This window comes from Solanum stenotomum, chromosome 1 (genome assembly GCF_019186545.1).
Source record: "Solanum stenotomum isolate F172 chromosome 1, ASM1918654v1, whole genome shotgun sequence".
Taxonomy (NCBI): domain Eukaryota; kingdom Viridiplantae; phylum Streptophyta; class Magnoliopsida; order Solanales; family Solanaceae; genus Solanum; species Solanum stenotomum.
Genome location: NC_064282.1, coordinates 53,784,821 through 53,807,319, shown reverse-complemented (window position 1 = coordinate 53,807,319; position 22,499 = coordinate 53,784,821). Strand labels below are relative to the sequence as shown.

Below are 22,499 nucleotides of genomic sequence, written 5' to 3'. Positions count from 1 at the left end.
AAAAAATTAAAGAAAAATGCTGCTAAGGCAGCGACCTTTTTTTTAAAAAAATAAAAATTTAAGAGAAAACACTGCGATTTCAATTTTTTTTTTTTTTTATAGAAAAGCTGCCAAAGCAGCGATTTCATGAAAAAAAATTATTTTTTTCTATGAAAACGTTGGCATAGCAGCGATATTAGTTGGAGAAAAAAAATTGCAGTTAAATAATCATTGTTGTGCCAGCGATTTTTGTGAGAAAAAAGGAAAAAAAGTTTTGCAAGCGGCGTCAATATGTGTCAGAGGGAAATCGCTTTGGCAGTAGCGATTTTGCCCTTTTCGTTTTAAAAATATATGATGTGCCCTTTTAGAATTTTTGACAATTTTTTTTGCCTTTTTAGCTCCGGACTCTCATAATTATTGTCCGTACTCCTTAATTGTCGTAATTTAATGAATAACACTATTCAATTGAGAATGAGATAACTATCTAACAATAAAAAAAATCAATTAGGTCTTTAAAAAGACGTAACATTTTACGTTAAGAGAATTGGATTCAATTTTGAAAAAAATCCTCTTATTTACGACTGCAAGAGATTATTAGGTTTCTGAAAAGAAGTTCACTATTATTTTGCAATGAAATGTCATAATCTTACGTATTTATTTCTTGATTTTTTGTATTAATACTTACTGTTAATAACTTTATTGTCAAGCAAGTAAATAAGGAAGTACATAAAAATTATTAATACAATAATAGAGTTATTGCAGATATAGGATTTGACAGTGATGAGCTACTTAGACAACTTTCTAGGAATTCTACTTGCTTCCATTCTTGAGACAAAACCTGCAAATATCAATGTCCAATTAATTCACAAAATCTCCCCTAATAAAAAAAGTTTAAATTTCATGTCCTAGTTGACTTTATAATTTTAAATATCTTGAGTATTTACGGTTAGGGTCGTTTGGTAGACTGTATTTGAAAAAATAATGCATATATTAACTTTGTTTATTACTAGTATCCTATTTGGTACATTTTTAAACATATTTGTAACTAATGCAATACATTCTATTTAGTATTGTAACGACCTATCTCATTGTTATGGTTGTTAAGACCATAGTACCCTCGTATAGAGTGACAGATTCAGAATTTTCAACTTGTGGGTGTTCACTTCTTTTGATATAAAATTATTATAAATACATAGTATAAGTGCATAAATATTTTAACGCGATACTTAAAATATTAATGAGAACAAAATAAGATTAATACTATCATTAAAAAAAACAAAAAAACAAAACTTGAAGGATTTCTTAACAAAATAGCGAAAATTTCACAAGAAAAATAAGAAAAGGAATTGAATATGACTTTTTAAAATTTTTCATGTTACGAGAAATTCATAAAATGTAAAAGAAATTAAGACTAAAAGTTTTTTTTTTTTTTTTTTGCTTTAATTAAGACTAAAAGTTAAGTATACCAAAAATAAAAATAAAAAAGAGAAGAAAATGTGTAAATAATTGTTATCAATGAGAATTGAATTGAACCCTTGACATCCCAAAAGACATAACTTTCAACCTAACTTTTGAACTAGAGCACCCGTTAAGAAATTTGTTAATTGGATGCTGAACATTTAATATAATTAGATATTAAAGAAATTACTTTGTATATATAAATAATTTTATGCCGAGTGTAATGGATATTTAAGCATCCGAAAAAAGTGTATGTGGATCCACCCCTGATGGTGGGTGGATTAGAAGAAGAAGAAGAGAGAGGGTTGGAGAAGGGGTTGGGGGCGGCGAAGGGATGGTTGAAGAAGAAGATACGTTTTTTCTTATAACTAAATTATTATTTTTAAGAAAATTAATATTTTAGTGTAAAATATTGTTTAAACGCGTGCAATTACCCATTTTCAATTCAGTAATATTAATGACATATAAGCTCGTTCAATGATAAGAGGGGTTTAAAATAGGAAAAATGTTAGCCCATAAGATTTACTTACCATCTTTTTAGTCCAATTTATTTAAACTATCTAAAATGGTNCCCCCCCCCCTAAAAAAAAAAAATAGTCGCGTGTTTCTTCTACATCACTCTTCGCCTTCTTTTTCTTTTTTTCATGCGTCTTTTTCTTCTTCATTGTTTCTTTAAGAATGAAATGAAAAGGCAAAAGCTCGTTAAAAAGGCGGAAGATTCTATCATTACAATCTTTAAAATCAATAAGGGATAGAGCATGAATGGCAGCAAAACTACTGAAAGGACTACTAAGTATTGGAAATTCTTAATTCCCTCCAAAGTGAAATAGAAATAAGGAAATAATGTATTGTATATACAATGCGTATGTATATATGTATATTTTTTATTCATAGATATACATCATATATACATGATTATACATTATGTATACAATACTGATATATTAAATTACTGTTATATAATATCGGTACATTACACTATAATTATTTTGTTGAGATTTTTTTGTCCTTTGTATGGAAGAGTTAGAAATTGCTCCATCACCGTTATTTTCATTTTATAATGTGAGAAATACCTTGAGATACAAAAAAAAACAAGCAGCTTACCTACGGTTTTTCTCCCATCTAGCCACCATTCTAGCGTGGCTAAACCTCACATTTTTTTGTTGCTTTAGGGATATTTTTTATGTGAAAAAATTATTGCTATATTTATTGTAAACTAATTACTTTTTATATATANTATATATGTATGTATATAAAAGTAACATAGCTTTTATCTCAGCTATCCTGTATGATAACACGACCGTTGTTGCCCTTTCGAACAGGGATATAAGGGATTAAAATTCATTGGACTGGACATGTCTTCTCCACGATTTCAGGGAAATGAAAATAAATTCTCAAAGACTCATAAACTAATCTGTAAAGTTGTCTATAAATGTAAAATAATATATAACCCCTTATTTTGAGGCAATTATTAGCCTCTTAGAATGTCTTGCCTGACCTTGAGCTCTTCGCTTCTCAGTGTTGACAAAACCAAAAGTGTAGACTGTTGATAGCTATAGGTTTAAGGTATAAAAGGCTCCACACATAGTTACATAGTTTTTTTCTCAGCTATCATGTATGATAACACGGCTGTTGGTTCCCTCTAGTGCCGAGAGATAAAAGATCAAAATTCATTGGATTGGACATGTCTTCTCCACGATTTCATGGAAATGAAAATAAATTTTCAAAGATCCATAAACAAAATCTGTAAAGTTGTTTATAAATGTAAAATCATATATAACCCCTTATTTTGAGGCAACTATTTCATAGCCTCTTAGACTGTCTTGCCTGACCTTGAGCTCTTCGTTTATCAGTGTTGACAAAACCAAATGTGCGAACTATTGATAGCTATAGGTTTAAGGTATGAAATTTTTTTCTGTCTCCTCAGTCCTCACTCCCTGACTCCATTCTCCGAAGGAAAGGCAGTTGAATCATATATATATATATATATATATATATATATGTGCGCGCGTGTGTGTGGGTAGGTGGGGTTTCCCAAGTCATTCTTTATTTAAGAAAGTAAAGAAAAGTTAAGAATTTTGTGATCTAAATTAAAGATATTGTAGAATGTATCAAAATATCTTTTAATCTTATCTTAAAACATGTCTATAGACCAAAAAAGAAAATAGGAGACCAAATGTGCGAACTATTGATAGCTATAGGTTTAAGGTATGAAGTTTTTTTCTGTCTACTCACTCCCTGACTCCATTCTTCGAAGGAAGGGCAGTTATATATATATATATATATATCCGCGCACACGCGTGTGTGTGGGTAGGTGGGGTATCCCAAGTCATTCTATATTTAAGAAAGTAAAGAAATGTTAAGAATTTTGTGATTTTAAGTAAAAATTATTGTCGAGTGTATTAAAATATCTTTTAATTTTATCTTAAATATGTCATATAGACAAAAAAAAATTAGAAAACAAATAAATTAAAATTGAGAAAGTAATATTTGAGGATAGAAATTTGATGAGAGCATTAAGTTGTAATTGGAGCCATGTTGATGTAAAGCTCTATGTGGTTGGTCAAAGATAGCAAAAAAATCGTATCCCGTCAAAGTCCAAGGTCTCATGTTCTCAAGCCCTTGGCTTAGAATGTCATATCATAATAATAATCTTTATCCCTAAATTCCGGATGACCCTAATTTTATTTAACTATTTTATTATACTATATAGTATACTACTACTTTATATTGCTACACCAAAAGTGTGTGCAATTTTTTGAAGAATGTGCAAAATTCTAATCTGACTCCCACACATGTATAAGTTTCCTTTGTCAGTATAGAAGCTCAATTAAAATTTCAAAAGGCAGGCCCCCACTTATTATTATTAATTATTTTTCAAGAATAATATCCAAAAACATAAACCCCTCAATTTATGAAATTTCAACTTATGATCACTGTTTATCTAATTAAACCCCAAGTGGTTCACATCTTTTCATATGTTCCTTGACCAACTATTCATCCTTTTCAAATGTTAAATATGAATTTATTCATTGATTTTTCAAAAATTAAACTTTATGTTTATATAATTCCAAAGTTAATAAGAAATAATATTTTATCTAGAAGAGGTGTCGAAATGTATACGAGATATTTAATAGCATTATTTATCTAAAGTTGCGAGAAATAAAGAAATAAGTGGTTCAAGAGATTGTTGTTATAGTATAATATTTTGGCAATGGATGTGGCTGCCATATATGGTCTTCTCGGTTTGAAATTTATAGATATATGATGTATAAGTGCATTTTTAAATTAATTTGGTTTTAATTAATATTTTTGTTTTTCAATTTGAATGTGTATAACTAGGCAGTTAAATTAGGATCATAAAATTGTACAAATAGACACACATGATATGCCATGTAGAACGTGTACATCTAACACAATTTTTCATGTAGGTTGCGTATGTTTTCAACTTTTTGATAGTTTAAGTGTCTGTTTGTGTACATCTGAAATTGAATGACATAGATATAGTTGAAACTAAGTTAAAAACACATTTTCATGTGTTATGCCCCTTTATATGCATGATGTTTGTGTAGTAAAATACTCACCAAGTACTACAAAATGAAATGGATATAGTGTTATTATATATATCTACTGATTTATTAATATCTCAAATCGACACTTGAGTAGTTTCACAAGAACAATCTCTTGTTCTTAGTGTTTAATTTAATGTGCACCACTAAACAAATTAAAATTAGTGACAAGACAAAAAATTTACACCTAAATAGTAATATTCACAACTAATTTTATTTAGTGATGAATTAGCGATAAATCATTTATATATTTAAGTTATGATTTAACTTAAGAGGGGAAGAAATATTTAGTGGATGAGTCAAGCATCATAGATTTTGTCCATGTCACACAAGAGATTAACATTTTAATCAACCCTCAATTATATAATGTCTTTGTTTTTTTTAATCATATCCCAATTCTCACATTTGTCCCACTGCTAAACTTATAATAGTAGTTCAATAATTTTATGTAATAAAGTCACTTCAAAGACCAGAAGGGTGGTGGCAAAGCATTATATAGAATTAAGAAATCATAGTAACAAAAAGACATAAAAAGGGGTTGACCAAATTTATTTGATTTTATGATTATGATTAGTATTTTTTTCTTTCTTTTTGTGTTGGGGTGGGGGTTTATGTTGTTCCCAATGCCATTTAAGCATGTGAGTCCAGAAAAGTTAAAAGTGTCATGTTAGAATTGCTTAGGTAATGGACTAATTAATTAGTGCCTCCCACTAATTATACTACTAATTAATTAATTAATTTCTTTTTGCTTATTATGAGTAGTTTTGATACTTGTTGCTTTCCACTCTTTTTTTTCTTTGCCCTTTTGACTATAGCCTTTTATAACTCACTTTTGGACAAGACAGAGATCCATAAATTGCTTAGAGAATTTCTCTCCTTTTGAACACAAAAAAAAATTAATTTCCCCTCTAAACTTTGTTTTTCTCATTGATTAGATTTTTTTTATTTTGTGATTCTTTGAAAATTTCCTAACTTTGACCATGCTACATTTTCTTAATTGATATTTATCCATGAAGTTATAACTTACAAAAATAAAATTTGATTTTGAAATATCAGTGAATTAAGACTTACTATGAATAATTATTAGGGTTTTTTTGTGGTGAAAATTGTCCTTCAAAGATGTAGGCAAATCAGGTGCTTAAATGTAAGACACATGTCTAATATACAAACTTAGAGTTTAAGTTATACATATGGCAAAAAGATTTCTACATAGGTCATTCACTAAATATTTATAGGTAATTCTTTAATTAAAATGTGATATTTGTAATTTTTTAAAAACAAATAGATTATCTGGTACAACAAATAAAAAAAATATAATAGTGTAAACATTTGTTTCTTATACTAACCATGTATATAACTTGAAACTCATATGGTTTACCACTTAATGATGATTATTATGTTGAAATGGGAGTTTTCAACGTGAAGATGCTTTAATCCTTGGATAAATTGCAATTGCATAAAATAATCTCTTTAATTTGATCATCTTAATTATCTCAATCATTGGCTAGAAATGTAAGCCCTGACAAAAATACTCGCATAAAACTAGATAAATTAAGAAAATAAATCAATAACTTGTTATATTCTATTTATTTTTTAAAAAATGTATTTTTTTTGTAACCATTTACTCAATGGGAAAGGGAAAGGGAACGGGAAAGGGAAAGGGAAAGGGAAAAGGAAAAGGAAAGAGTTTAACGTTAGTACATTAACAATATAAATTTGTATATACAATTAGATTATTAGTTTAAAAGACAATATTATAGGTAACTAATTATATTAATAAAAAATAATGACTTATTACCAAAAAAAATGTGATGGTAGTGTCCGAGCTAACATTTGGGATAAACGAAAAAAATCATCTAGTGTTTTTTGTCTTTATTGAGTCTTGAACTTGAGAGTTTAGACCCAGAGTTGTCAACCACTTCATTGATCACTAGGTCACACCTTTGGATGTATGACTTATTACAATATGTTAAATTGCATTGATAATGTAGAAATAATTTATTTATTTGATTTTCCACCTGGTGTCTAGAGTCCGCATTGGAGCCCCAACTAAATTCGAATTGCGTTCTGCAAAGTTCATTTAGGAGTGACGCTCCTTATAAATTTTCTCCATATCCAACACTCAAATTCAAAACTTATGATTAAGGATGAAGTAGTCCCTAGAAATAGTTTATTGTATCCATGTATGTAAGTTAGATTTTTTTATTTTATTTTTTTTAGAAAAAAAGAAAGACACACTAATCCTGTCGAAACAATGATGGTTAAGTTAGTGCGTGAAGCCTATAGAAATGACAAAAATATAGAAGAGATAGAGCTTTGACTTGTGTACTTTTTTCTCGATATCCCCTTTTATTTTGGTTGTGTAACATGCATGGCATACTTATCTTTCCATTGTTGGTATCTTATGATCTTAATTAGTAATTTATTGGAGTTACATAATAATACTTCCTCCATTCATTTTTTACCTGTCTATTATATCAAAAATAATATTCTTCTTTTACTTGTTTAATTTTTAAAAAATTAAAAAATATTTATCATTTTATATTTATTTTATTATTCATTTTCAATATTTGAATGGTTTACTAATTAATAATAATAATAATTTTATTTGTCACTTAAACGTGAAGAATATCTTTTAACTGCCTCTTTGAAAAAAAAATAAAAAATTGAGGAGACAAGTGTGTAGAAGAATTTCATTTTGATATTTTTCTTGCATATAACGCGGTGCTTTATAGTATAATCCAAAGTGAATAAATACAATTTTTACTTGCAAAATTCAAACGTTTGAGATTATCTAGGACTATGTGGACAAAAATTGAGTACGCGCTTTTAACATTTCTTTTTGGAGTAAGTGGAAAATGATTAACCATAACGGAATCTTTAGTTTTTATTATATTAAGGTACATAATATTATAAATTTTAAATTTATGCAATGATATATATATAATTTAGGGATAAGTCATTAATACTAATGGTAAAATATGAGAAAAAAATAATTGTTTTTTTTTATATTCTCTCATTCACTTTTACTTGTTTACTCTAGACTCTGTGCGTCTCTTAAGAAATAATGCTTAAAATAAGTATTTTTATCATAATGTTCATATTAATTGATATATAGTCTTAAGTATTGTGAAATACTCCCCTTGTCCCTATTTACTTGTCAAATATTTCCAAATTTGATTTCTCCTTTACTTGTCATTTTTTACAACAATTTTCTTTTTCATATTATATCCTCAATTTATTAATATTGAGTTAATGTCTTTGAAAACTGTAGTTAGTAAATATGTTTGGTACCCTATCAATCAATAGTATAAAATGGTAAACGCACTATATCAACCATTATTTTCGTAATAAGTGTGTCAAGTCAAAATTCGACAAGTAATAGGGACGGAGGGAGTAAGTAATTAGGAGAGCAAAATAAGAAAAAGTAATTATTTTTTCCTAAATATGTTAAAAATGACAAGTAGAAGTGAAAATCTATGAAATACTGGATAAGTGAAAGTGAACAATGGTATGTTAAAAATGACAAATAAAAAAAGAAAATCTATTTTTGAAATAGTAAATAAGTAAAAGTGAGAGTAATTATGAATAAATTTAGTGAGATTAAAATTTTCACCAACACTATTACAATTAGAAAAAGCTACCTAATTAGACATACTTTACTATCATATATACTGTTATTACCTATACTTTTAAAATATTAAGTATTCTATCACTAATTAAGATTTTTCTACGATATATCGAGAAAAATACACTTAGATACATGTATTTTTGCTACCAAATACACAAAAATAGGGAGAGAAGCAAGCGAAATGAGGAGGGAGGCGAGCGAGATTCGTATGTATCTGAACAAGATACACACTAGATAGATGCATTATCTGAAATACTAGATACATGGGAGAGTGACGAGCGATATGAGAGAGAAGCGAGGGAGGCGAGATTTGTTATGTATTTCGATTTCTAGATACACGTGAATCTATTTTGGTGCAATGTATCTAGAACAAATTACACATATTATGATCCCCATGTATCACCAGATACATGTATTTGGACGTATTTGGACAACCCAAAATCTAATAAAATATGTAATATTGCAAACTAAAATATATCTAAATATAATTAACTATTAAACTAGTGAAATTTACGTAAATTTTCAATTTACAATTAACTTTGTATTTATGCCAGCTAAAGAGTTTACTTCTTTATTTATTTATTTATTCATCGGATACGATGAAGAGATAATCCCCATTAAAAGACACTTTAATTAACAATTTGATTTTCAATTTATTATTCTCTTTAGTGTGACATGATAAACACGTACACTTCTGTATTTTAAAACTTTCATTGGCTTTTTAGATTATTACTTAGTTTTATTATGGCAGTAAAAACTGTCACTTCATTTATTTATATATATATATATATATATGGAAGATTAATTTGAATTAGACAAGTCCATAATCCCCTTTTTAACCACAGAAAAGATTAAAAAATGTTTAGGTAAATATTTTTCATATGAGGCCAAAAACTTTTTATCTTTTTTGGATAAAAAAAGAAATGTAGTATATGCTAGTAATAGGTTCCAACATTCTTCCGTGGCTTCTATAGTCTATATCTATATATACTACTACAATTATATATCAAAGCAATTCACACTACACCAGATTTGACTACCGATAAATTTTATAGCCATACAGTAAAATTTGTCATTGATCCTCTATTTCGCAGAATTAGCTATAGATTTTTATTAGCTACAAGTAAAATACCGATAGATTAAAGAGGAAGTTTGTAGCTAATATTAGTTTTTTTTGTAGTGTCAATAATCGAGATATATTGAATTTGAAAGGATATTTCTAAACAAGTGCGTCAAAAAATGTGTTAATTAATTATTATTTTTATCGAGATTTATCGAATTAAAAAAAAAAATGATAGTTAATTTCTTTTGATCGGTCTAAATTAGCTTTGGAGATCCCTTGGTATTATTCGTGAGCAATTAATATTGATAAAAATTAGGAAAGAAGCCAATATAATAGAGTTTTAATATTTGAAATTAGCTCAAGCTAATGTGAACACCATATCAATATAATATTAAAAGAATATAGAGAAGAGACGTCCTAAAGGAAAAGCACATATACTACTCTACCTTTTTCACCTTTTTCATTAATGAGAATCAAGGAGGTAAAAACTTGCACATATTCAATGTTAGTATTTTAATTTTTAATTAGTAAATTTGAATGAGAATTTGTATATATTACTCCCTTTCTTTCCTCTAGACTTATATGATACTTTAATTTTAAATATTTTGAATGGTTAATAGAGATAATTTGAAAGAAAACAAATACTAATACTTTCTTGATTACATCAAACACAATCAAAACAAATTAAAGATAAAAACACCGCTTACTATGAATCGAATAATGTATATATATGATTTAAGAATAAGAATAGAGAAGTATTGAAAGCACTCCTGACTTTAGTGTAAATAATTAGTTTCATCTACGAACTATTGAAAGCCTTAAAAACACCTCTTTATTTGACTATCTAAACTTAGATACACCCCCGATATATCCTCGATCTGCCACATGACATAACAAGTGGTCTCAAACTCTTGTAAGAGCATGAAACTCTTAATAAATTGCCGAGAGATGTATATCACTCATGTTGCAAGATCGAGGGTAGATTTAAGTTCAACTTGTCAAATAAAAAGGTATTTTTAAGGTTATCAATAGTTTGAAGATAAACTAACGATTTGCATCGAGTTTAGAAGTATTGTTACTCTCTCATGTAAAGATCTATTCATTAAATTGGTTAAATTGTGATGGGGGTGAAGGTGGTGTGGGCATACAGAAGGGTTGATAAACTAAAAGTACTTAAATACAGTGTACATGATACTTGTTACAAGTAACAAATCCAAAAGTTGTTAGAAAGGGAAAAAAAAAACAAACTAAATAATCAAAATCTTTAAACAGTAAATTACGTGCACATTGTCCTTTTCCCTTTCCCCATAATCATGGCCCAACACTCTTTAAAAAGAGCTATAAACCACACACACCACTATCCATTATTCATTCCCAAATCAAACTTTTAGAAAGAAAAAAAAGAAATGTCTTCTTCTTCTAATAATAATTCCACACCTGCAATATCATCAGATAATCAATTACCATTTGGGATGTTCGAACCAATCCGAACACCAACAGGTTATTCTTGGTTACAACGTAACACAGCCATATGTCAGCCGAGCGAGAAACGAGGACGTCGTAAGCAAACCGAGCCCGGTCGGTTCCTTGGAGTAAGACGTAGGCCGTGGGGTCGTTATGCGGCAGAAATCCGTGACCCCACGACTAAAGAAAGACATTGGCTTGGAACGTTTGATACCGCTCAAGAAGCTGCTTTGGCTTACGATAGAGCGGCACTTTCTATGAAAGGCACTCAAGCTAGGACTAATTTTATTTACACTAGTGATAGTGCTAATACTAATTTCCCTTCACTTATTTCACCTTTTGAACATGTCCAAAACATGTTGAACCCTAATACACATTTCAACTTCAATACTCCTATGAGTAACAACAACGTTATCAAGAACACCAAGACTAAAATCATCACCACCACCACCAATTCTGATGAGTCATCGTCGTATGGCTCATCACCTAACGAGAACAACAACTTCGTCTTTTTAAGTGATGACGATAACATGAATAATACAAATTCAGGTTATTTATTAGATTGCATTGTTCCCGATAGCTGCTTGAAACCACCACCACAACAACCTTCTTCTACTCCTCAGAGTAAAATGATCATAAAAAATCGTGAAGAAGAGAACAATGATCTTCAAAACACTTTTTATGGTACTAATGGATTCTTCGATGAAGAAAAATACATGTCGTCATGGGAGAGTACTTGTGAGTTATCAGCCATGACGATGATGAATAATAGCAACATGAATCAAATGATGGATGACGTGGCAACTGGAAGTTATTATTATCCAAATATGGAGATTAATAATGCAGCTAATTTTGATCATAATAATGATCAGCTGATGATGATGCCTAATCATGAAACTACTAATGCTGCTGCTACTACTTTTGGTGATGTTGAATTTGGATACACTACTCTATTTTGATATATTTTATTTTATTTTCAGTGTAATTCCATCTAATGTACTTTTTTGCCAACCTAATTAATTCCTCCTTTATCTTTTTCTTTTTTACTAGTTTTTGGTGTCTTAAAAGTTGTAATGTAACAATAGTACTATAATATATTTAAGTATGGATTTTGTCAAGTGAAAAATATTTCGATATTATTTTACGTTTTTATTCAATGTTTTCAATTTATTTAAGAAATGGTGCAATCGTCACTTGACAGTTCAGAACCGATCAATATAACAACAACATTGGTTCCAAGAAACAAACATCATGTATGCTCATTATTAACAAGCTTATTATTTTTACAAAAGTTGTTGTTTTACCACACTTGACCAATTCTTTGAAAAAAGCACAATATTGTAAAACTATGCATGTGTGTATTATTAATATTTTATCATACTGAAAATTGATCGAAATTTTTCAATATTTTTGGGATGTGATGTATGTTTTGATGTTTCAAAATGTGTTTGTCTATAGTGTCTAAAAACATTATTCACTTTGATTTTACTTTTTTTGGAAAACTTGAAACATGACTTACATCCCTAAGTTTTAAAACTATATTAAAAAAATACTCATAAGTTTGGCACAAAATTATTATTTTTATAATGAACTAGATAATACATTATCTTCAAAACTATAACACAATATTTTAATAAAAACTATTAATAACACAATTACTAGCCACTATAATTAGTAACGAAGAACCATAAGTGAAAAAAGATAAATAGTAATAATAATGATAATCTTCCAATATTGTACCAACAATCTCTTCATGATAAACATGGTCTGATGGCCAAAAATGGTAGATAGGAATTAGTTGGGGTGATAAATAGATGAATTATTTTTATAAAATATAAAGTTTTGGTAAGTTTAAAATTTAAAAAGAAACCAATAGCTATATTTTGTCCCAAAAATTATTCCCTTCGTCCACTTTTAATTGTCATGGTTTTTTTTAGAATCAAACTATAAGAACTTTGACTAACATTTTATGATGTATGTTTTCATCATATTAATATGCAAAAAATATAGTAGTTTTTGAATACCTAAATTTTTTGTTTAAAACATCAAATTAATGTAATCTAATTTAACATTGTAAATTAGTTGAATTGACTTTCGAAAGCGCAATATGACAATTAAAAGTGGACGAGGGGGGAGAGTAGACAAATTTTATAGCGAAACATATTTAGCCACAAAATGCTTCCAAAATCTGTCGACGGTCCTAAGATGATAGTGATATACTAGTAAGTCGTACAAAGCAAAATGAGAAGTTGTAGACTTACATGCAATCTCCAATTAGATTTGTACAACACTTTACTAGTCTTGTCTAAACAACAGCAACTTCTTTAGTATAACTGCAAAACTCAAAATTAAAATGAAGAAACGTTCCAAACATCTGTTTGTGCAAGTAAAAACATTATTATTCAAAATCATATAAGGAGACGACAACACATTACCGTAGCTAATGTGGCAGGAGAGAGTAAGTCTCTCCGTCTCAACTTAAGTCCCTTATTTTCATTTTAGTCTGTTCCAACAAGAGTATCTCTTTCTATATTTTATAAGTTTTCCAATTCAATATCCTACTTGACAAGTTTAAGATCACAAAATTGAAGTACGAATTTAGTCTTTAAGGTTGTAACTGCTACATTGGACCAACAAGTTCTGAAGTCTGAACACACCTAACAATGACCTGAGGTAGGAGAAGGAGAAATGTTTTACCATATGAATTATTTTGCTTCCTACTCTAGCAATAGTAAGACCATTTACAGCAACTAAAAAGGGAAAGCATAATCTTCTATAATAGAAACAAATAAAGACTGAAAATGATAAAGAAAAAGGCAGCAATTCTTACAAAGTCAAAGTTGTTACTTGATATTTTCAACTGTAAATTCGAGCAATTCTTCATATTACAACACAAGTATTGATCAAATATCCCATAAAGAGACAATAAAACATTGTCTGGTTCAGAATCTGTAAGTTCAGCTGTTCCTTCACAACAAAGCTCCCAAGCAGAAACAGGGGTGGAAAGAAGACCTTGGTATTCAAGGGGACTAAAGAGGATAGGTGAAGACAGCCTAAATTTCAAAGGACAAGAGGTGTAGGAGTGATGTTTTCGCTCCCTAAAAAACACTACAACATAAATAGCCACAACAAGGTCCAAAAATTGGGGCGTGGTTGCAGATATCTAAGATGGAAGGTGGTGTTTTGTTTCTTGTTATTCAGAAACTAGCTACAAACCTCTACTGAGGGTAGTTGGACCTTTCAAGGATGGATTATCACTTATTCAAAATGAGGTAAAGAGGTGGGTGGCCTTATGAACAGCAGGTGGAGGTGGACAGAACTAGAGTGTGTGCTAGATCTGAATATTGAAAGAAGCAAGGTGTGACTAATTTGGATAAAATCCTCCTAAAAGGGACTATCACCAAAAATAAAGTGCTCGTCATGTGATCATTGAGCAACAGAAAAAATGTGATCACTCAATCTTCTCTCAATTTGATGTGCGAGCCTCACTTCCATGGCCTGCGCTGCTGCTGCTGCCACTGGAAGGATTTGAACTCTGTACAGATTGCTGAACACCAGAATGAGAAGCAGGACCACCCTTTGAAAACATTGAACCAACTGAACCGCTTGAAGTGTTCATGGAAGATACTTGGGTAGAGAACCCATCCCTGCCAGATCCAGTTATGACTTCAGGACGCAAGTCTGAGGATGAGGACGATGGAGCCAAAGTACCAACAGCAGATCCCACAGGGTAAGGAGCAACAGCCATATCAGCAAGAGAAGAAGAAGATGAACTATAACTCAATCCCATTGGATGGTCAAACTTGCAAGACGGCCCAAACTTGCAGACTCCATTTTGTGCAAAGTGAGAGCAAACTGGTGCACCCTGAAAAAACCATTCAGAGGAACACAAACAAAATTAATCTTCCAAATCACCAAAGCAGTGTATGAACTCAAACTACAGAATTCACTTGTTTCAAATACTAACAGACTTTTCAGCAAGAAATGGCGGTGATCAAGGGAAGAGGTAAAGGAAAAGACAAGTTAGTTCCTAGCACATTCAGTTAGCTAAGAAACTTTAACAGTGTATATAAAACAGCACTGAAACTTAATCACAAAACAGTATGCCACTTGTACTTCATGGAAGGGATGACCAATAGCTGATGGCTTAGTATATGAAGGCTGGGATGCATCTCATATCCAGAATACACATATTTACGGAATCACTTGTTGAGCACCAAGAATCTTGCCAAAATGTCAATTTTACAGCTTCCCACAACTAACACAGAGACTGTTATATCAATGAATCATGCAAGACTTGTAGAAGCATAAATAGCAAAGATATTATGGAATGTATGGCATTAGACTAATGGTGCAAAGGGGGTCGTTTCATACCAGGTTCCTACTTTTCTTCATCTGAACTTTAAGGCATATGAAGTTTCATATTTGATTTTTAAAAGCAGAACGAAGTATAAGATCACAAAATATGGGGAGCTATAAATCCCCCCAAAGGCCAGCTGGCAGATAGTTTGAAACTTGGTGGATAGTACCAGGCTTTTGGTCTGCAGCAGGGTTCAAACTCATAATATGCGCCTGCCCACACATCACATGTTGCACTCTTACCAGAATCTATGTTTTTTTTGTCAGTGATGAGCAACAATTCTGAAGATAGTTCGAAATCCAAGTAAACATGCCACGTGGAAAAGCTATTTTGACTCTTAAATAAGATGCACTCAAGTTCAGTAATTTATTTTGTTAGACAAGTTAAGAAAAGTTCGGTAGTTCCCAGAAGAGTAGGTAAGATTTCACCATCTGCAAGCATCGGGAACAAAAGCATGATATTTTATACTACCAAGACACTGAAACTTCATATGATGTCACCCATTTACATATCCTGAGTTGATATGGAGAGAATAGCAGAGAAATGCCTAGGGAGCATGTACAGTATCTAACAGATCGTTCACATTGTAATAAAATTAAAGTAAACACCACTAAATTGGATCAAAGCATTACAAATATTAGAATTATAAATCTATTAAAAGCTCTCCCTAAACGTCCTAGTTTTTTAGACATGCAAACAAGATGCATGAATTTCTTATAGAAAAAACGTTGAAACAACTAATTCAAAAATCAGTAAATCAATAATTTCTTCTTGGACATCCTCACTCAATATCAGATATAGTTGCAGCAGTTGCAGAACTCCTTAATTGAAACATAAGAGCCATGGGCAAATTATCAGAGAGGATGTTCGCCAAATTCTATGTAACCTAGGAGATAGCACTAAAAGGTCAGACTGCGGCAACAACCACACAGATCTGGGTAAAACAGGCACAACAAGATAGTACGACCAATTGCTGAAAGTAGTATGATGGTTTTCATCTAAACATCAATTGTTTGTCGATAGACCCAAAAACTGGCCAGAAATAACTGTGAGCATGAGCTATTAAGACCAGCATTTCATAATCAGAACTAATATGTACTTTCAACAAGTATGCAGCAGCATCTTCAGCCCAAGTATCCTTCAACACTCTTCAATTTACTATCTGTAGTTTCTCCTAAGAGAATACGTCAGCGAATCTGATATCCAAAAAAATTGTCTATTTTTTAAAGAAAAGCAAACATCCTACCTAATCCTTTTGCACGGTAAAAACCCAAGAACCTCCCTCACAAGCACTTTCCTTGTTGCTTGAAAAGTATTTTCCTCAAATATGAGAAGAAGAAAAGTAATAGTCTTTTTTCAATTATTACTGCACCGCAGATGACAAACTAATGATACCATGTTTAACCTTGACAATCAACTCTTTTGAAACAAAAAGTAAATTCAACATATTCCATCACAAATTCAAATACTATTTCCTAACTTAAGTAATTGTCCTTCCAAAAAGTAGCCCTGCCCACTCTAATAGCAACAATGTCAACAAATGCAGATACCTCCTTGTAAAAGTTGTCTGATGCAATAATTCAAACACTCTTCACTTCATGCAATATACCATCACAATTAGTAGTGCACTGCTTAATCCTAAATATCCTAGGACACATAATGTCTTCTTTCCTATTTCATGCATTTATAGGAGTCTGTCTATCAAATAGTAATGTAATACCAGATTTAAAGGATAGAGAAAGAAAGGTTAAATTTAACATGGACTCATGGAGAATGCTTTAGCAAAAAAAATTAGAAACACTGATGTGCTGACCCATACGTAGAATTTCAATCTAAAGATTGCACACAAAGATTCTCACCGGACGAAGAGGGAGGCCCATAGCACTGAGGATAAAACTTGTTTTAGGTCCACTCCATTCAGGTGGATGATGGTATCTACAAGAAGATCCATATTTACAGTCCCCATACTTCATGTAGTACTGACATTCTTGAAGTCCAGGCCTTTCTGGAAATGCATGCTCCTTCTGACTGCTGCTAGAAGGACCGGCAGGAGAAGGAACAGATAAATATGGTCCTGTGTAGGCAGGTGCTGAAGGAGATAGTTGAGAAAGCCCATACATGGGGCCTGCTGCAGCAGCAAGTTGAGTACTTGGGGAGGGAACTGGATTAACAGGGGCCTATACCGCATAAATTAAAACTTAGCAAATAGTTGGTGCATCCAGAAAAATTGAGATGAAAGAAGCATTTATGATGTACCTACCGGATAAGGAGTCCAACCTGGTAGAGGAACCATCCCTGGGGGAAGAAGCATAGAACCATAAGTCCCAGGGATATATGAGCCCGGAAGTAGAGTAGGCCTTGCAACTGGCCAGTTGCCAGAAACTACCCCGTATTGTTGAGCTGATTGAACAGGAGACTGCACCGTTGGATAAATGTGTGGTGCAGGAACAGCTGCTGGCGCAGTCAGAGGTCCAGGTCCAGGTCCAGCTGCTGGTGCAGGCACTTGTGCTCCAGCAGGTTGTGGATGATTAAATTTACAAGTGACGCCAAATTTACACTGCCCTGTTTTCACAAAATACGAACATTCCTTTTCCCCCTGTGACAGGAACTCTATGAGTCAACTCAAAAGGAAACAATCATACAGAAACATTTTCAAGGAGTAAAACCAAAAGAAAGAAAAGAAAACACAAGGAACGGAACGGAACAAAACAAAATAATCAGATGAAAGACTGATTGAAAACAAAAAGAAGGCAGACCGGACGCAGCGGGTAGCCATAAACATTAACTGTCACCGGTGCTGGAGATGCACCTCCCTGTCTTGGATGATGATATTTGCATGAAGCACCAAACTTACACATTCCTGTCCTCATATAGTACTGCAAATCAGAATTAGAAACAACTAGCATTATTGCAATGAAAATGTAGGTTTATATATGAAAATATCCAAATAGAAGTCGCCAGAAAACCAGGACACATAACCAGTCACTTTTGGCTGAGCAACTGTCTGCACATTCAACAGTTAATAGGAAAATCATGATTTTTTAAGCAAGCATTTGACAGTGGCTTATCATTTGAGAACATATTAAGTATTAAGTACAGAACAAATCTTATAAAGATAAAGGAAAGCAGATATAACATTCTTTGATAAAAAAAAGATACAATATTCAATTTTTTTATTTTGATGATCAACTAAAAAGTAAGAAAGATGAGCTACTTTAACATTTGAGACAAATCATAGAAAGCAGAATCCATCAAAATGCAGTCGACTCCACAAAATTGGGAGAAGATACTGAATGTTTGGTGTTCAACTGCAAAGCAATCTAATCAACATACAGGTGGGAGAAACATCTTCAGCATGAAACTGAAATGATAATAATGTACATTAATGAGACAACGTCTCTGATAGACCACACAGGAATTCCAAAGTGGATGGAAAACATGAGATTATTTTAAAAACAAACAAGCAACAAAGCTCAGAACTTTAAACGTAATCAAGAGATGCAATCAATAGGAACCGCAAACGGGAAGTGTCTATGACATAGAATGATAGAATCAAAGCAGAAGGATTACCTAATAAAAGTTCCAAATAAAGAGAATTTTTATGTCAAGGATGGAAAACCTTCACTCCTCAGACTAAATCAACATATGAACCATGGGGAGCTGGTATATAGTGGAAGCACATTTTCCAACAGAAGAATTATTAACACTCCAAAGATGAGAAGTGAACTAAACCCAGTTACTCAAACTAAATGTTTAGAACAGTCATTGAATTCCATAATACAAAAGAAATAAAAAATAGAAGCATGTTTTACTAGCACAAACAAGCAATGCAGAATGAATTCCCTATAAGTAGAACTTACAGCATTAGCAGAAGTACAAAAAAAAAGTGCTTACCAAGAAGAAAAAACATATCCTGCTACAGAGACAACAAAAACAACAAGTAACATAGATAATTCAACCATGCGTGTTTTTCCAACATCAGGAAATGTTGATTAAAAATGTATTATTATCATGAACAATAAAAACACTTGCAGAACATGGACAAAAGATATTATCAAGAAAATGATCAATAGAAGGGATGAAACTGTGGGCCAAAATTGAAATTTACATGGACAATCGAGGATAGTACACAACTCCCGGCCCTTGTGTGAATTTTTTTTATCAGATATGGAAATTTTTTTATTTAGAGTTGAATTCACAAACATGGTAATGGAAAATTTCCAGATCAAGGAACAAAAGGACGAATTCATGTCTAACAGGAAAAGAAGTTCATGCACTTATCACTTATCAGACAGCAAGATGACGAATATTATCACAGATAATTCAGGCAAATTGAATCTTTCCAGTATGCATCTGACAGATATATGGCAAGTCTAGGAGAATTATAAATACTACACCAGATTGAAGAGCCCATAAGCTTCCAAAAGAAGGAAAAGGACGAATTATGATCAGCAAAATGGGAGTTCAAACTGTACAGAATCAATAGCAAGCAGGCGAAGTGATTGAACTAACCAGATGGGAGCTCACGTAGTACATAATCAACAGCAAAAAGACGAATTGATTGTACTAACAAGATGGGAGTTTACTTGGTACGAAATCAACAGCAAGCAGACGAATTGATTAAATTAACCAGATGGGAGCTCCCATATTACATAATCAACAGCAAGAAGACGAATTGATTGTACTAACAAGATGAGAGCTTATGTAGTACATAATCAACAGCAAGCAGACGAATTGATTAAACTAACCAGAGCCTAATCCAGAAACCACATACTCTTCCGAATTTGATCATTCAATAAAACACCCAACATTCTGAAACTGATAGCATAGCATGTAAGGAAAACCTACCTGACAAACAGGTTGACCCACTCTTTCTGGGTATTCTCCTCCAGTAGCTCTCATCGCTCCCAAAACCTGCCGTTCAGTTCACAAAACCCAACACAACCAAATGCATGTTAAAATTCCCAGTCTTGGCCACAGATTAAACTAAAAACCAACAACAACAAATCTGAACAAAAGAAAGATCTCTTAAACTTCAATCACCAGAGGTGAATGCAGGATTTTAAGTACACCCATCCACTAATTAGTACAAATATAACTCAAACCAATGCTTATCAAGATTTTAACATCAGAATTCAAAAATGTCCAACAAAAAGTAAAGGATCAAACTTTACACATCTAGAACAAAACCCACAAGAGAAAACCCATCAAATCATAAGATCAACCCCAATTGGGCACATAAATATCAGTGATCAAGCAAAATAAACCCTAAAAATTCAATCTTTTTTCATACCCCCAAAATAAAAGTTCCAAAAAAAAACTCATTTACCGAAGTACGGTCCCGTGGATGATTAAACCGACACCTCACACCATAACCACAGAAGCCAGTACGCAAGTAATAGATACAATCAGGCTCGTTAGGCCTTTCAGGGTAGGGTTCTGGTCCAGTACCAAGTGGTAACTGCCACATAGGTTCTGCATTAAGGAAAATCAACACAAAAAAAAAAGGATCGTTAAAAAAACCCACATTACCCAAATTGAGAGCAGCAATTTGGTGTGAAATTCAAACGAAATTCACATGAAATTCAAATGTAGCAAACAAGTTTCCACAACTCACCTTCAAGCCCCGTCTCTCCGCCTGGAACAGCCCATTCAGACACCGGATCCACCGGTGCACCCTCCATTGCTTGGGTCCCACTGTACCTCTCCATTTTCCTCCTCCTCTCTCTCTCTGTACACAAACCTATATAGATGTATCTATATGTACGACTATACGTATATATAAAATAAAATATGTATGAACAGAAGTGAAGAAGAAGAGTGTCTGTTTGTGAAAGTAGTGTGTGTATGTGTGAAAGAAGCTATGGAAAATGGTTTTGATCAACTGTGAGGTTGGTAAGGGGTGGGGGGTAGGGGGGGTTTGGTGGTTTTTAGAGAGAGAAAAGTAAAGTAAAGGTATGTTCTTTTTCCTAAAGTAGTTTCTCTCTCTATATCTCACACTCGTCACTCTGTGTGTTTAGTTTGATTTTTGGTTTTCTCTCACCAAATAGCTTTTGTATCTATTCTATTTTCTGTCTTTCTGTGTGATTTTTTTCTAGGGGTAAGGGGTGGGGGTGGGGGTGGGGGTGGGGATGCCAGGGTAACGGGGATAGGTGAAGAGGACTGTAAAAGTCTTTATGATTTTTAGTTCAAACTTTAGGAATCAATGGCATATTTCTTTACAACCAACAAGAAGAAAAATTACCGCCTTCGGTAAGGTGTATAAGAACAATAATAAATACAGTCTATTAATAATATTGATATTAATTATATTTGTGGTTTGTATAAGTTGTGCTGAGATTATTTTTTATCAAACAGACTTGCAGTATTTGATTTAACCTATTTAAAAAATAAAGATAATTTCAAAGACCTCCACAAATATGATGAAAATGATGTGGAAAATATTTGGAGGGATAATTGTATTTTTAATCATGGTAATGCATGAATGCATTAGAACTTTTGTTATGCATTAGTTATACGTAGGTGGAAAAAATGTACCAAAACAAAATACTAGTAATACACAAAATTAATATATGTATTTTTTTAATGCACTCTACCAAACGACTCTTTTGATCAATAAGATCCCAATTTTATTGTCCTTTTTCTATTATTAAATTGTTAGATTTTTTATACGTATAAAAAAAGATTCATGTTATATATTCTATATAAACAAGCAACTTATTATCAAGAAAATAAATCGTAACGGTTGTACCTATTATAATATATTATTATATTTATTAGTAAATTAATATAACTATTTTTATTTATTCTATTCTATATTTTTTTAATATTTGAGGTTATTTTAATGTTTGTTTTGGGTTTGTTATTTTTAGTGTTTGTTTGTTTAAGTACGCGTCAAATATATACTTAACGTGTAAACCTCTCATTTTAGTTATAGTTATAACGCAGTTTATAAGTAGTTCAAGTTAAATGACT

General features: G+C 31.8%; 2 protein-coding genes across 2 annotated transcripts; one reads left to right on the top strand and one right to left on the bottom strand.

Moving 5' to 3' along the window:
• The first annotated feature begins 11,106 nt into the window (after positions 1 to 11,106).
• On the top strand, positions 11,107 to 12,123 carry LOC125854280 (ethylene-responsive transcription factor ERF086). The gene has a single exon (XM_049533781.1). It carries the CDS (start codon positions 11,107 to 11,109, stop codon positions 12,121 to 12,123), a length of 1,017 nt encoding a protein of 338 aa, XP_049389738.1.
• A 1,915-nt stretch (positions 12,124 to 14,038) lies between these two features.
• LOC125868808 (zinc finger CCCH domain-containing protein 34-like) lies at positions 14,039 to 21,534 on the bottom strand. The gene is made up of 7 exons (XM_049549363.1): positions 21,142 to 21,534; positions 20,854 to 20,999; positions 20,373 to 20,438; positions 18,281 to 18,400; positions 17,785 to 18,120; positions 17,384 to 17,701; positions 14,039 to 15,029 (listed from the first exon to the last, which is right to left on the bottom strand). Exons 1-7 carry the CDS (start codon positions 21,233 to 21,235, stop codon positions 14,631 to 14,633), a joined length of 1,479 nt encoding a protein of 492 aa, XP_049405320.1. The 5' UTR covers positions 21,236 to 21,534; the 3' UTR covers positions 14,039 to 14,630.
• Between the last annotated feature and the right edge of the window lie 965 nt (positions 21,535 to 22,499).